The sequence below is a fragment of the Rissa tridactyla genome, chromosome 2 (genome assembly GCF_028500815.1).
Source record: "Rissa tridactyla isolate bRisTri1 chromosome 2, bRisTri1.patW.cur.20221130, whole genome shotgun sequence".
NCBI classification, from domain to species: Eukaryota; Metazoa; Chordata; class Aves; order Charadriiformes; family Laridae; genus Rissa; species Rissa tridactyla.
Window position 1 is genome coordinate 18,116,355 of NC_071467.1, and position 17,517 is coordinate 18,133,871.

Here is a 17,517-nt window from a genome sequence, read left to right on the forward strand (position 1 = left end):
CAGTTTAAATTACAGGATATAAAAAATGCCCGTGCTTCTGATGGTTGCATTTTACTCAGGTTCATGAAATAAGAAAATGACTTTTACTTTGATATAGCTTTATTCTACTTGAGCCAGATTATAGATGTCAGGAGTAAATTATGTTCTTCACCTTCATTGCATTTACTCAGTGAAATACAATTATTCAGTTGTTATTTGAAGACAATTGTATTGCACGAAGTGCAATTAGTTATGTTGCCCTTTGAGTATATCTTAATCAAAATGTAATGCAAGTATTCAGAACTGTATTAAACATGTAACAACTACATAAATAAGTAAAATGACAGTGCTTTGAGGAGGTCAGCAGAGTGATGATACCTTAAAGCTATTATAATTCATATTTCATGAACCAAACCTGTTGGGTTAATTACAATAATTTGTTGTAAAATATGCTGAAGTTACATGTAATTATTAATTGGAAAATCTCTTTTATTTACACTGCTGAAAAACTTATTTACAGACTCATGTCTCAGGTACATTTCTTTATTTCTAAAACATATTTACTTACCTTATTTCCTAGGTTATTCAGATAAATTTTGAAGAATTTGATCTGGAGATTGGCTATGACACACTGACAATTGGTGATGGAGGAGAAGTGGGTGATCCTAAAACTGTGCTTCAAGTGTAAGTCTTTCATATTTATGATTTGTGTGCATTACAGAATGTCATTAATGTGTTTTTTGATGAGAGTAAATAGTGATTAGAATTAGGTAAATCTCAACAAAACCTGATCTTACTGAGGTTCTAAAATTACTGAAGGTGATAGTTCAAATACATTCTTGTATGTTTACTGTTCTGAAGTCAGAAAGAGATGGGCTAGACATCAGAAAAGAAAAAGATAAACTAAAATCAGAAATGTCAAAAGACATTGTCTGTACGTTCATGTGTAGTCATGTAAATCTTTAGGGGCTATTGTGCTTCCTTTATAGGTGTGTTCTCAAATTTAAAGTGTGAAGGAACATCGTTGAAGATAGATAAATGGATGATTTACACATAAACTTTTACAATCTCCTAGCAGGCTTAGCATGACAAAAGATGTACTATAATATCTTGACCTTAAAGTGCTTATTGGCTACTGTAGATAACTCAAAAAATGAGTTAGTGTAGTGAAGAAAATTGCTACTCAGAGAAAATCTGAGTAGGATATTACCTAACCTACATATGATTACAAGTCAGACAGCACTGACTATTAAATAAGATTTTTGTCATCCATTTTCTGTGAGCCCAGATATATATAGAGATATATATACTTAACAACCATTGATTAACTTCAGAATCCATATTTCTCATACTTAACTTGTGATGGAAACTGTTTTTACAATAATAGCAGTCTCAAGAAGACAAATTCAGAATCTTATTACTTAATTTGTAAAATTTTGTAGGCAGCAGTATAATGCAGTGATTCTGTTTATTCCCCATTCCCCACTCATTTGACAATATGCAGAACATTGCAATTAGGTATTACTTGTAGTCTGTCATTTTATATAGCTCCAATTCTATTCTGAGTAAATAATTCAATGTTTTGTAGGAGAAAGGAAGACCCCTTAAAATACAACGTACTAATTTATTTCAAATCTGACTCAATTTTATGGGAAAAAAAAAGTTGTTTATTGCTTAGAAATTATATTTTACCCATAAAGGATTATCTGCCATTTAGAAAGGATTTTGGAAAGGGCCAAATAATATTTAGCTGTTATTTTTGAATAAACTGTCTTCTCAGTAACTACCTTATGTTATCATTTATTTCAAATGAGTTACACATTTAAAACACGATCAGAACAGAAGCAGATGTGATAAATGTTTAGTACAAAATATATTTGAACAAAACCCAAAAGAATAGTAAAATTAGGAGTCCTTAGAATGATATTTCCACAGTACATTTAATGGAAATGTATTAATACTATTTTTATATATTGCAACTTCCCATTATTCACCATAAGAATGATATCAAGAATTTGAGTACCCTAAACCCAGTGTTTACCTTTTTTCTTTCCTAATATCATCTCATTAATATTATTAATTGCAAAACTTTGAACAGGAAATACAGGTTTTTTTCAAGATTTGCAGATTTTCATCATCAGTTCCCCCTACACTTATTCTTCAGAAGATAGACAATCTGACTGAAAGGTCTCTTCCAAGCTGGATCATTCTATGACCTTCTATTTTTAATTGGTTTTGTAATCATTCTATCCGTTCTTATTGATGAGGAGACCAGGATTTGGCCAGGTATTTCAGGTGCAATTACTTTAGGATAACGCAAAGTTTCTTCAGTGGATTGTAGATGTGCTAATTGTTACTAATAATAGTTTTGAGAAGTGGGGAAGTACTGTAATTTATATTTTAGAAACAGTACTAAGGCTTCAAAGTATATTTCTGATAATGCTGGAATTCAATTTCAGATATCCTTAGATTCCTACATTATATTGAATATCCTCTCATGTGGAAAGAGCATTTAAGTACCAATTCACCAGGTCTTATTAACGTTTAACTAAAGTATTGTTTTTCATTGGTACCTGAATTAGTGTAATGCATTGAGGCACAGTACAATGATATTTAAAATTTTGAGTAATGTAGTAAAGCACTCCATCCAGATTTTATTTCATTAAAGATGTTAGTATTTTATAAAAGTATGTCTGATGAGGAGACTTATGTTGGGAAGAAATAATGCAATTACAGGATTAAACTTGTCATGACTATAAATGAATTCTGAATAATTTTCTTTAATAAAAGAGTTAATTAGAATTGTCAAGTGTTAACGTACGATAAGGGAATCTGTTCCATAACTAACTAGACAAATAATTTTAAAGAATTATTACTATACAGATCCTGGGAAAGCAAAAAATCCCCCAATTAATTTGTGGGGTTTTAATATTAAATAACATTGTATAATCAGCCACAAATATATTATTTTTGTTTACCAGTGGAATGATCACTGATTATTCTGTTATCAGAAGTATCAGTATCAAAGTTATTAGGATTAAAATGTATAAAAAAATTACATAGAAGGTGGAACATAATTGAGTACTGTAAAAAGCTTATAAATCTTTTCTGTGAGCAATGCAGAATTTCTTTGAGATATGATGCATGGCAAATAAAGCAGCTATTTTATGATTTCATTTTTGGATATTAAATTTTAAAATAATTATCTTTCCTCCAGCAAATTGCTGAAGAACATTGGTTTGAATATGTCTGGTTTATGTGTAAATGATGTGAAAATATTTATCTTCCAATTTATCAAAGTCAATCAGGAAACCTATACAAGTGTTTAATCACTAGTTTTACTGGGCACTGCTAGATAGGAAGGCTCAGAACCAAAACTGAATTTAAGTAGCATTTAGATAGAATTATGCTTCCTAAATTGAGAATTGTTGTCTTGGTAATTCCTAATCAGTTGGTGCTAATCACAGAAGTAACTGAACTCCAAAGCCATTTCAGTATTCGCCATTAAGTTTCCCTGGGTGCCTATAATTCTGTGCCTGTATTCATGCACCCAGCAACAAGACAGACTGCTCCCGCCTAATGAGCATAACACCTAAGTGAACTTAAATCTGAATGGAACACATCTTTCGTGTGTTTGACAAGATGACCAATATGAAGGCATTCTTAGTGCTTTCCTATATAACTAAGATTTTTGCAAGGTGGAGCAGCGTTAAGTTTTATTACCAAGGGGTAGAGGGGAAGAAGGAAAAGAAATGGTGGTCCTTCTTCATACATCAGTCACGGCACTTTTTCAGGATGTTTGGAAGTCTGCTTTCAGCAGCTTGGTCTGACAGTTGCTGCAAGTGACTTTTAATGTAATACACATCTATCCACTGTAGCACGCATTTGGAAAATCCAGTGCATAAGGCATGAAAACCATTACTCTTTTTAGTATGCTTGCTGTCTTGGGTGTACATGTATCCAATCTCCCATATTACAAATCATCTTCAGCAGATGGAAAGGAGTGTTGAAATCTTCTGAATACCCTCTAACCTAATCTTCAGCATGCTCTCTCAAGGGGAATGTATGTCACTAGTATGTGGAATGGGTAGTTCTGTAGTCCTAGAAGAAGAGGTGGAAAACACCCTGCTGAGTGTCATAACCGTTTAATAAAAAGGGAGTAATCGTAATTGCATCTGTCGATTTCTACTGTTGATAGTGTTCGCTGCTCAGCTTTTGGAAGGGAAGGTGTAAGAACCTACTTCCAGGAAAGGACTCTAGGTAATGAATACAGGGTAGAGGAAGTTGCATAAACCCCAGGAGGAAAGAAATAGTAATTCATAATTGCAGAATTTTATTATTATCTTAAATCTTCCTTCATATATTATTTTTTTTTTTTAATGGATCTTATTGCTCTGTGGCCCCTAAGTCTTCCCAAATATTGTACAGGGATCCCTAAGCACTTAAAAAAGAGCAATAGGTGATTTCTGTGTTCTGTTGATTGATTTTTATTTTCAAAAATGCGTTTTTTCACATGTCCTATTTAATTGAAAAATGTTGTTTCTGAAAACTGTATGCCTTTAAAAAAATATTTATAATTGACTTCAGAAAATAGATATGATAAAAATTTTGATGACTGTTTATCATAGGAACTGTTCTCTGTGACACAACAAAGAGATAAATACTCCCAATAGCCTTAATACTCCCAAAACGTACTGTCAGTCACCAGAGACGACTACAAAACTCTGCTAGCCATTACATCAGTGTTGTTTCTGAGCAACATCCTGTTAATCTATTAATTTGGCAAAGACTGAACTCACTGAAGACACTTTCCCTTAGTGCAGGAGTGAGCAGTTAGTACATTATTTTGGCCAGTCACTTACTTGTTCAATTCTGGCAAGAGTCTTTGTAGTAGCTCCATCTGTGAACACAGATGTGGGAAATAGACATGAATTTCTCCCACAGCTGAGTATTTCATACAGAAACAAGCTAAAAAAGACCAGAAGGGAGAACTAAAATTAACTGTAAAATATATTTAAAATAGTCCATCTGAAGTTTCAACTAGCTTTAAAGAATGGTTAGAACTGTAAAAAACAAACAGTTTTCACTCTTATACAGTCTTGTGCTTGCAATCCATCTTACAAGAATGGAAAATGTTTTGGTACTTTCCACCATTCTGTTTTAGCTGATAATCTCTTACCAAATTTGAGACAAAGTTTGGGGGGGGGGGGGGAAGCAATATAACATAAACCAGCAGCTTTCAGAACATTTCCTTTTTGCTATCACACTACTTCATTCAGCAAACAGAATGAACATTTAGGTTTGCATTGTCTTGCAAATTTTTGCAAACAGTATGAAAAGTGAAGAAAAAAAAAAGAAATACCAGCTTTAATTCTATCTAATTAATCAACATCCTGTGATATTAGGAGGTTTTAAAGTTGTGGCATCTGGTATTTTTGTTAATGAAGGAATGAATGTCATCTGAGTCTGTCAGGCACATTCTTCCATTGTGGTGGTAGAGGTGAGGAAGGGAGGTGAGAGAGTGCAGGGAACACATGGGCCTTCATAACAGTATTGCTATTCAAGAATAACAACTTCCTCTTAATTATGCAATGCATGTATTCCAAAGTGGGTAATTTTATACCAGAGAAATGCTTTTCTGGAAGAATAAATGTAGTGCCTCATTAAGGGCTTCTAGTGCTATTTGATATGCCTGCTTGTATCCGAGTCATACACACAGGACTGCCAGATAACGTTCAAGATTAGGGAGAGGCATGTCTTTCTGGACCAGCAACTGAAAGTGAGATGAAATATTTCAGTACAACCCAAGCAGTAGCTGCTTGTGTTTGTAGAGTTCTATCAAATCTGCAGTCATTGGGACCTTGAGAGCCGTATTGCCTAACCAGTCAGAGATAAGTAATTTGATGTGAGCTGAATACAATGAATTTAAAAACAAACACCATTAAAAAATAGTTAATAGTTATTTAGATTCCCTACAAAAAGAAAAAAAAATAATAATCTAATTACTTAATACTTAATGGCTTTACAGTTGTTTTTTTTTCAACCTATAGGTTAACTGGGAGCTTTGTACCAGACTTAATTGTGAGCATGAGCAATCAGATGTGGTTACATCTTCAAACGGATGAAAGTGTGGGCTCAATCGGTTTCAAAGTTAACTACAAAGGTAACAATACGTTATTGGAAGCGAATGTAATGGTGTATCAAAAACTAAGCCAATATTATTAAATGTTTTTCTTTCATATTAGCGGATGCATTCTATTTCCGGTTCTGTCAGTTTTAAAAACAAGAAAATGCAAGCTGAATTGAAAAAAATACAAAGAATAAATTTGTTCTCTTTAAAGGTCTTATGTCACATGAAACTGCACACTTCTTATTTGGTGTGTTCTTACAGCAGTTGATTTTTTGCATATACTTTTACATTTATTTTCTGCTATTTCATGTTGAAAAATATTAAAATGGAATAATTCTGTGACTATTTAAAGCTAAATGAGTAAATGAAGTGAATACTTCCTACATTCTTTTGAAAATCAATCATGCCTACCAGAGCAGAAAAAAACACCTTCAAGTGAAGTGGGTTACTTATGAGTTTTGGGCCAAGACAAACTTATCTAATAATGCTGCTCTTTATGGTCTTAAAATGTGAGGAATCTATAATGCATAACATAAAACAGCTGTTGCTATTTGATGCTTCTGGGGGAACTTACAGTTTTCATATAGCATGAGGAACAGAATCAACCAAAAACTTAAGAATAATGTATATATATGCGCACTTCTGTGTTATTACAGAATTAGTTATGTTTATTATTTTTATATTAGATTTAACATAGCTGCATGTATTTCTTGCAACAGTTTTTTAAATTGCATAGTTCCGGCCTACTACTAAAGCTGCATAATAGAAAGTATGATTATTTATCAAAATTATTCATCAAAAGGGGAGAGAGGAAATGCAAAAGTTAAACCAACAACCATGTGTATTAGAAATGGAGCTGATGTTGTTGAGGGTGGGCAGATGGAGTGAATAAGCATATTGTGAGTAAACATGCACAATGTGACTTGCTGGTTTGGTCTGTCCATAACTTTCCTCTGGCTGATTGTGTATATTAAGCTCTATAGTGGCATGGCACAAGTGTGCTTGTGCACTCTTGATATTCAGATCCAATGGGCTAAAGTAGAAAGATCTTGCTACTTTTTTGTGTGGTAGTTATTAAGACCCAGGATTTCCATGTTCCAGCTGTTGAAAAGGGCAAGATAAATAATTAGTATAAACGAGTTTAAGAATTTGTTAATACAGCAAAATTTGAACCATAGCTGAGTGGAAAAAGAAGCTTTTTAGATCTGAATTTGAATTAATCTGCACAGCTCAAGTAGTTGTTTCCTTTATTTACAGAGTTCTTTTCTAGAAAAAAATAATTTTACTTGCAACAATTTTAGTTTGCAGAAGGCAGAGGATTATTGTCTAGCGTCTTACAATGTACCACTGTGTCTTGTTTTATTCATGAGTTACATTTATTCTTAGAAGCTATAGTTCTGCAAGAATAAAATTAATTGAATATGAATAGGTAGAAGGGGACAAAAAGGATGAACATTCACAATCTCATCTCCATATAATCAACTTAGTGATTGCACACTTAGATATTGACTCTGTATTTCTTTCTTGCTCTACACTGGTACTTTATACTAGCTCACTAGATAGCATTTGAATGCATCAAGCATTCAATGGATAGGTACTGTGTGGCAGTTTTTTGTTTTATTTTGGTTTTTTCTCCCCTCAGTGTAGAGTATGGGATAAATTTTTTATATCCGTTGCCTTTGCTTTAATCCCTGAGAGGATGGGAAATGTGCGAGGGGAGGGAGGCAGGTTTGGGGGTTTGCTATCTTCTTTTGTTGGTTTTTCTGTGTGTTTAAGTCCTTTCTGTTGATGACAGTAGGCTCTGAAAAGAGACATCTAAATGGTTAGTATTTTGGATAAGCAGCTGTTTTGCAATTAAAGTTTTGTAATTTATGAATTGGAAGTTGAGAGAAAGTCCAATGAGGTAAACTGAGTAATTGAGTTAGAACAGTGCATTCAAGGCTATGACATACCACTCACTTCTTTACTAGAATCAAAAAAATGCAAAGACTTTTCTCTCAAAAATGTTCAGAATTACTTAAGAGAATTGTGACTGCTGGGAGTCAGGGTCAGAGGACATTTCAGTTTAAATGACTACATGGATTATTAAGAATGTATGCCCAGCTTGCTTGTATTTTTCTTTAATGGACAAGATCAAATTCTATTCCTATAACTTGTCCCCTTCCACACAGTTTCCACTATCCACTCAGACACCTAACTATGGCTGATACTGTATCTATTTATATATATTATATAAATAGATCTTGTAAGTTTCTGCTTACATAAAAGGTACAATTACATTAGCATTTTAGATTAGATCCAGCAGTGTGATTTTTGAACTGAATCTTCTTCTGATCATTCCCACTCCCCTTGCTTTAGTTTGCATCATAGAGCAATCTTGAAAGACACAAATTACATTCCTTTGAGGTAATCCATAAGATGCACTTCAATATCATTGAGAATAGCATTCCTCATGTGCTCCAGCTCCTAATAGGCGTTTATCAGGATATGATAAAGCTTGTCCAAAGAAAAACTACTAAATCACAGTGAATTTCTTATGGATAGTATGCATACTGTATCTTCTATTGTTTTACTTTACAGATTTATGTTGGAGTTAATGACTTGATAACGTACTTGATAACATTACTTACTAATTGCTAAAATAATTTCTTACTAAAATATCTTGATGCCTAAATATCTGCTTCTGTGCATCCTGAGACTCAACTAACTGCAAAGGTAGTGGAGATGTGCATGTCTCATCCCATCAAAATTCATAAAGACATTTCTTCAATTTAGGTGACATTTAGGTCTGAGTCTGGCAGGCATTTTCAAGAATATAGATTGTTCCAAGTCTGACATGGAATATGATGGGAGGAACAGAAGGTTTTGGGATGTCATTACCCAGTGCCCTTTACCCATTGTCCTCCAAAATGGTATACTTGCTCAAGGTGCGAGATAGAAGGTCACATCCTTTCTGACTGGGATAGTATTGAATATACCATATCATTTTTTAATGATAGAAATAGACAAATTAATTTTTAAATACCTTTGCATTAGTAGGTTTTAAGCTGAAAATCTCTTTTAAATTTTTGTTATTGCAGGAACTAACAGTTTATTCTCTTTTATGTATCTGCCATTTGGGAGAATGTAGTAACTCTTTGTGAAATAATAAAAATCTTTGTCTTCTTCTAGATTAAGATGTTGCATATGGAGTTATTTTATGGTTTCAATAGCTAGATACCATTATAATTATTTAAATATAAAATAGAGATTTAAGCATTAGAGACAGTATTTTAAAATTAATAAGGTTTTGTTGTTGTTTTGAAGTTCCTTTTCCAGTATCCCATAAAATAAAATTACTTCAGAAGGTAGAATAAGAAATAGCAGCAATGGGCAGGAAAGAAATATAGAAGTCAGAATTTACAAGTCATAAGGCAGAAATACAAGTTATAATTTTGGGGATTATTTGAAATCACTAGTCCTTCCTTTAGATATGAGATCTTTGGTTCTCATATACTTACCAAATAAATAAATAATGGAATTTTTTAGCTTCCCACATCAGTGCTATGAAAGGAAATGCAAAATTAATAGTTATTACTGATGACAAGTTGCATGAATACTTTGCATCATTCATAATTTCAGGAAATGGTGCCATGTTGTCACAGTAGCACTTCTATTCACAAAGCCATGGGGAAGAGGAAAGAAGTGTCTTTCTAAACAATAGCAGAGAAACAATTTCCAACACATGTGAACACTGGAACTGAATGGTCTTCATCTATAATTGAGGAAAAAACAGCTGCACGAAATACACGGCAAGCTGATAAAACTGTGGCATATCCTTCAATGACAAGGAACCCATTTTTGTAAGATCATAAGACTTTGAAGAATTGTGACTTTATTTCATTTTGCAAAAACTTTAGCAATGGAATATTGTATTTCTTGGAAAATTACACGAGAACTCTAACTGCAATAGATTTCATACTCAATAGCTTCCTTCTGTAACTTTAGACAAATGTAAAAGAATAAATGAAATAAAAAATACGCCTTATACGCTTTTTCAAAATAAACTTTTTATCCCAGAATTTTGGGTATTAAATAATAAAGTAAATAATCATAGTGCAAATTGATAGGAAAAATTATTTTAAGGAATGGAATCAGCAATGTAAATGCATAGTACAAAGCCATCCTGTATTAGCATAGTATAGGCAAGCTGAACTTCTGTTTAGGTCAGACTTGAGTCCTCTGAATGAAAGTAAAATGTCCTCAGGGCAGTCTAATTCTGTTGCGTCCTGATGTCACACCCTTACCTTCTGAGCCATGGCCAGATCTGAGGGATTTTATTTTTATTTTCTTTTTCTTTTGGTGTGTCTGTTTTATTTTTCTCTAAATAAATGGCTACAAAACCTCTTAAATCAGTAGGTTCTCCTCGTATCTATGCCTCCTATCAGGACAAAATCTGTGTGATTTTGTTGTTAACTATAATAATACCTCAGACATATTCTAATTTTAATTGCATAAGAAATTAAAGTTGAAGAAGTGTAATGCTAAGTTTTGGAAGAGGCTTGTCTAAGATGCCAAGCTAGATAGGAGTGTAGGTAAAAAGTGAATCTGAAGGAAAGTATATTTGCTTATTCAATTTTCTGCATCAATGATCTAATTTTAGGATATGGGATTTACACTCTGACAACCAGTATTTCAAAAGATTTCTTTTTGCTTAAAGCGCAACTTTCATCTTGCTTCAACCACTGTGACTTGTGCTCCTGAGTGCTTGGGGTACTACTGCAACCTGGGGTAGCCTTCTGGAGTTTAGGACGAAACGCGGATCACATTTTCCCAGCAGTAAGCACTGAGGTGCAGACACATCTGAGATTTTTTTGTCACAGATGGCACAGAGATATTTTTCCATGACTAACTGCTCAACAGCACTTGCTTTTCTGTTGGTGACAGAACACTGAATGGTCTGAATATGGTAGATAGTTTAATCCAGTGTTAGTCCTCTTGCTATGTTTAGAAACACTTAGGAAGTACATTTTTCATAGCAAAGGCTTCAGGAAGGTCTCATCTCAACAAGTTATGAGAGTGGTTTATCTATGAAACGTGTATCTTCATGTCCATTCTATTAAGAAAAATATAGCTTTAGTTCTTGTTATATTCATATCATATTTATAATTCATAATTTAGAGTGATTTTTAAAAAAAAATTGAATTACTGAACTCAGTGAGATCGTGGACAGTTTGGACACTTTTGTTGTGTAATTTTGGCTTTCACAAGACGGGTGATTTTGTTTGTTAAATACTACCTAATCCTCCTTTTATGAGGACTTGAAGCTTTTGTACTTTCTGCACTTCCTTTTAACTGAGTATCACATAAGGAAAAAAGCAGGAAATGATACAGTGATAATTCTTCAGAATGCTTTCCTACACTCTTAACAGTTTGTAGCACAGAGACTTCCTAAATCCTGTCTATATATATTAACTAACTCTTGAGAATTTTTCATCCATGACTTTGTGTTTTTTTCCTCTTAAACCCATGTACACTTTTAGTTTTCTGAATATTTTATGGCAAGGACGTTCTAATGAAGAAATATTTCCTTTTGTTGACTGTAGTTTTACTAGCTTTGTCTGATGTGTTTTCATTCTTTCCATAGAAAATGCAATGTATTTAATCTTCCATTTTACTGCTCATTCAGTTTTTCAGGACCTTTATTTATTTCTTCAGAGGTGATTGTCCTCGTTGCTGCTCTGTGTAAACTAGTATCATCGGCGCTTTGTCATTTCGCTGCTTACCTTCTTTTCCAGCACATCTGCAAATGTATTGTCAAATGGGTTAGATACTGAAGAGTCCATTAGTGATTTAGTTCCTCTGGAAGAATTGACCATTTACTTTTACCATCAATTATCTATATTTTAAGCAAGTTCACCAAAGCATTGTCTTTTTATGACAGAGATCTTAGCGTCGGTAAGAACCTTCCATTAGCGTTTCCTGAAATGCCCTTTGGAAGTGCAAATAGTCTATGTAGACTGGATTTCTCTCATCTCTGTGACAGCTAATCTCTCTGGAAAGCATTGATAGGCTTGTAATGCAGGATTTTCCTTTAGAAAAGCCATGCCGCTTTGTGGATGTAATTTTTATCCTTGTGTCAGCTGAATCTATTCTTGATTGTAATTCCTACGGTCTTGTTACATCTCAGGTTTACATCTCTGTACTTTTCAGATGCCCCTTGGAACACTTTCATAAAACAGACATTGTATTTGCCCCTCTGTCCTACCATACTAAGATAACCTTAAGAAAGAAGTCAGACATTCCTTAAGCTTTTCTACCCGCGCTTTGAGTTGTGTGTCTAAGGAGGCCCCAACCCAAGCCTTTTTCCTGTGACCATAGGTCCAAAAAGTTACTTAGGGTTTCTCCTATTGTTTTACAGCACCTGCAGAAACAGCTAGGCAAATAAGGAATTTCTGTTCTTCTTTCTGATGGACTGTCTTTTTTTTTTTTTTTTTTATTTAATTATTAGTTGTTAGGTGTTTTGTTTGTTGAAGGGGATCCTTTACAAATGATCATGTGTTGTTGCTAGAAACTAAATTCTTTCAAAACTTTGATGCATACCATCAGGATAGGTTTTGGGTTTTTTTTTTTTTTCTTTTTTTCTTTTAGCTACTAATTTCTTCCAGTAGGTCTTTTGACATCTCAGTTCATCTTTATTATTAGAAAAGTTTGTCCATTGTACTGCTGAGATAAGAATTTTCTTATCATCTCTCTAAGGATGTATGTTTTGCATTTGAGTTTGAATAAAAAGACTAATGCTGTTCTACCCACCTGTTGTCTACTCTTAGTCAAGACTGCATGCAGCAATTTGACTATGTACGTGTGTGTTTAAACACACACTTATAATCCAAGGAAAAGTCAAATGTTAGTACATAATTTTTAATTTATAAATGTTCAAAACAATATACGTCATATATTTTACAGAGAAAAATATAGATTAATGTTGAATCAGATTTGATCTTTCATAGCTCCTGAAATGGTATTTCTGAGTTTTTATTTCTGTGCAGGTTACCTTATAGTGAGGGTCTTAAAAATTTCATCAAGTACGACATTAAAAAAATATAAAATTGTATGCAGCTACTGGAATTTAGCTTTTAAATAAATCATTACCAGTATTGCTTGTAACTCTGTAATCATTCAATACAAATATACTGGTCTCAGGTCATATAAGAACTAATAGTAAACTGTGCTTCAAAAAGCTGCTGCATCAAAATGCATTTGGGTGTGGGATTTATTGTTGTCTTTTAAAATAATTTCTGGAAGGAATATATTTTTGGTATTGAGAAACTTTCATATTTCTGTTGACTTTACCAAATTTTTGAAAATAGGTCTTCAGTCTAAAAGCATGTTCTTAGAAAATGAAATTTTGCATTTTATCTCTGTTTCTCTCCTCTTTGTTTCCCCGAGATATTTATTTACTAGTGCTTGCTACTTCTTTTTGATCACTGATTTTAATTCTAATTTCTCTGCATGTTAGTGTTGTTTAATATTATGTTCTCCAAGTTGATTTATAAAATGAGGTTATTTGTCTTCAACAAGACTTAATTTAATATTCATATTTCTACTTAATGGTTTTTTTTGGTTAAAAGGAAGCTAATTATTTCCATGCCACACAATTTATGATCCTTTTTCTACAACTCCCCTAATGCCAATGGAGAGCTTGTCAAATTGTTATTTGAAGGTGACTCCCACAACTTTTAAATTCTGTTCAATAAAATTGTAAGTCATCCTTTCTGCTTTACAATATTTAATTAAACGCATTTAGCGATCAAACCTTGTGTGATAGTATTATCTATAACGAAGAGCAGAAGGATTTTCTCTGCTCTGACATTAGTCTGCTGAGCAACACGAATACATTACATGCGGAAAGGTCATCATTTGCTATGTCCTTGAGTATTAGCTACTGATTGAACCAGGACATTGGGCTAAATGTCTGTTAGACTGACTCACCTTCCTTAGCATTTTGTTGTGTATTTAACTGCACTTTGTTCTCTCGTCTTATGCATTAAGCTTATATGTTACAAGAGACTAACAAATTACCTCTGGTTTGGGGGTAAAAAATTTACCCAAACCTGCTTGGTTTTTTTGTGGCAGTTAAGTGAAAATTTTCTTATGAACACTTCTGAACTATATCTCTGTAACTGAAAGTAAGAACCCATATACCAATATTAAAACAATTCATGCTTTTGGAAAGATCTTCCTGGGAAAGGGTACAATTTGAAACCTCAACATGATGGAATAGAAGTTAGAATATGTTGAGCTGAAAAAGTTAAAAAGTGCCATGAATATAGAGTTGTGTGTCCATATTAAATATCTTATTTATATCTGAATGAACTTACCTCAATATTTAAAATACATGGTTTGTGTTCTCCACCAACTAGCCATGATGTCTTAGTTCAAGCCTGTCTCTTCTCTCTGCATATTTTACAACAGTGAGAATATGTTATGCCTGATTAGTCTCCTTTTACCAGACTTGAATTTGAGTTGGTGAAGGTCCCCCTCTTGGCTGCACTGCACCAGTTTTCCTGAAGTGGTGAAGGACTCTGTGTTGCAGCCTCTGGCAACGTCTTCTTTCAAAACATTAGGATGCATGTCCTGATACATCATCCTGTGAAAGGGTGACAGAAGCAAGATTTCCACCTGTTTGTCTGCTGAAGTAACATCATGGCATAGTTGTTGCTAAATTTCTTTAGCTGCTGGTATTTCATGCAACAGAGAGCTAGAAATTTATTTTACTTGGTTGGATGAAGAGTGAAGCTACTTGTTTGTTTTTGTATACTTCAGTGTGTAGGATAGCTACAATCAGGTAGGCAGTATATTTAAAATACAGTCAGGACGTAAGTTTAAAATGTGTGTATGTATGGAGCTTTTCAAAATGTTTCCAGCTAAAAAACTCCGAAGAATCAGCAGAACTGGTGAGGTTTTGCACTTCTCTTACTTAGACCTCTGATTTTTCCATATTGCCAAGCATTTTTCCATGAGAATGTTCTTTTTTTTTCTTTTTTTTTTTTTTTTCCTTTTTTCCCCGGGTCAATAATTAATTTCTGTAAGTGTTATTATGGTAGAAAACAACTGCATCAGCAGTGCCTTTTCATCATTTATTTTCATGTTATGGGAAACCTCTATTTATTAATTATATTGTATTAAAGTAGACTATATCTTACATTTATTGATGGCTTTTTGTTTCAGTTTTCTGTGGGTTGGCATTTTCTGTAACGTATTTCCAGAGAAAATGCCTATGAACTATAAAGCTTTAGGTTTGCCCAGTTGTTGTGGGTTAACCCTGGCAGGTAGCTAAGCCCCACAAAGCAGGATGGGGGATAGAATCAAAAGGGTTAAAGTGAGAAAACTCGTGGACTGAGACAAAGAGAGTATAATAGGTAAAGCAAAAGCTGGATGCGCAAACAAAGCAAAATAAGGAATTATTCACTACTTCCCATCAGCAGGCAGGTGTTTAGCTATTTCCAGGAAAGCAGGGCTTTGTCACACATAATGGTTACTTGGTAAGACAAAATCTGTAGCTCTGAAAGTCCATGTGTCCCTCCGTCTTCCCCCAGCTTTTATTGCTGAGCAGCACGTCATATAGTATGGGGTATCCCTTTGGTTGGTTGGGGTCAGCTGTCCCAGTTCTGTGCCCTCTCAATTTCTTATGCACACTCAGCCTACTCACTGGTAGGGCAGTGTGAGAAATGGAAAAGGCCTTGATGCTGCATAAGCACTGTTCAGCAATAGGTAAAACTTTGGTGTGTTACCGACATTTTTCATCACAAGTCCAAAACATAGCACCACATGAGCCTCTATGAAGAAAATTAACCCTATTCCAGCTCACTATATGATGATGCCTACTTCCAAAGATGCACAGATAGGGCATTAAATATCAAATTCCCTTGCATTAAACTCATTAATTGTTTTATGGACTGTTGAGTCTGTACTTTTGTTTTAATGGGTGTTATTGCCAACTTTTTCTTATGATTGAATCCTCATCATATTTTGCTGGTGCTGAAGCAATAGTTTATTAAAAGCTATGGTACAGAGGATAGTATGTGGATTTCTGCTTGATGTGCCTTTTTTTTTTGCTTTTATAGAAAATCTTTAGTATAGAGAGTTTTAATTTTTAACTTACAACATGTCTTTAGGCTTATATATGCTGATAATTCATGTTGGATATCTGAAATACATATTGAAAATCCCTTTTCATCATTACATCTAAAATAAGGATTTTTGTTTACCGTGCCTTCATATTCTTCTAGAAATTATACATATGAAATAAAGCACTGACTACATAGGTTTTAGTACCTCTATTAGGGATGCATGTGGAATATAAATAAAAACTTGTATCCTCCAGTTAAAATCCATAATCATATTATGTTTAATTAATGGCTTATACTTTTGATTTAAGCATTGTACTCTCTCTCAGAAAGACTACCAGAAAGTTGTGAGTTTTTTTTCTTTCCCCTCTCTTTCATTCCTACATGGTGTATTTCTATGCATAAAATATTTCATGATATATGAAAGGTGCCAGAATGGCATATTGAAGATGCCTATGATGCTACAAATTTATTATTAAAGTATTTGTGAGATGTGTAATTTGGGATTCCAAAATGATTAATTTACAGCTCTTGAACAGTTATTGTATGCACATGTCATCTGGTTAGTTGATGCTGATGGAAAGGAGTGTTTCCCCTGAGGTATATATATAGTTTCCGTTTTCTGTTGTGTATGGGTGGGGAGAGGGTGGTAGCTGCCTTTGGCTTTAGCTTTCAGTTTTTTGTTTATTTAACTACTTGCAGCATGTGCAAAACACTAAAAGATTTAATTTTATCAGAAAACAAAATACTGCATGGATTGGCCAGTGCTCCAAGGTGGTGCTAAGGTGTCCAACTACTGGGTATTTTCTCTAAGCAACAGCTCAAAATACCTGCCAAGTCTATTTTATTTAATGTTCTGTGTTTTAATATCTGGTAATATCTGGTCATATCTTCTCTTATTTGAAATTTAGAGATTCTCCAGATGTTGTAGAAAAGTCCTTCCATTTACATGAAAAGATCTGTTTCCCAGGGGCACTCTCCTCCTCGCTTTCCTTCTCCCCTTTTTCCTCTTTTCTTTTCATTCCTCCTCCCTCCCTCTAGGCTAAAATATTTTGCATATCAAAACTCTTGCAGATCTTACAAAGAGTAAACTTCTGGTCAGCTGAAGTAATACAAGATGAAAGTAGATGATCTAAAATTCCTTTTAGCTTCAGGATCATTTATGAAATCCAATTGAATGTCTGAGAAAGTGGGTGGCAAAGAAATGCTAGGAAGTTCCAAGTTGGTATGACTAGGCGGACTTAATGATTTTCCAGAAAACGTGGTGTGGAATTTAATGCTTTTGTTGCAATCTTTGGT

General features: G+C 33.9%; 1 protein-coding gene across 3 annotated transcripts in view; it reads left to right on the plus strand.

Annotated features, from left to right (window-relative positions):
• CSMD3 (CUB and Sushi multiple domains 3) overlaps positions 1–17,517 on the plus strand; it is a 688,054-nt gene that overhangs the window by 329,468 nt on the left and 341,069 nt on the right. For all 3 annotated transcript variants that reach the window (XM_054193012.1, XM_054193014.1, XM_054193015.1), the window contains 2 exons: positions 560–663; positions 6,030–6,142. In XM_054193012.1, coding sequence (XP_054048987.1) covers positions 560–663; positions 6,030–6,142 — 217 coding nt within the window. The remainder of the gene's footprint in view (positions 1–559; positions 664–6,029; positions 6,143–17,517) is intronic.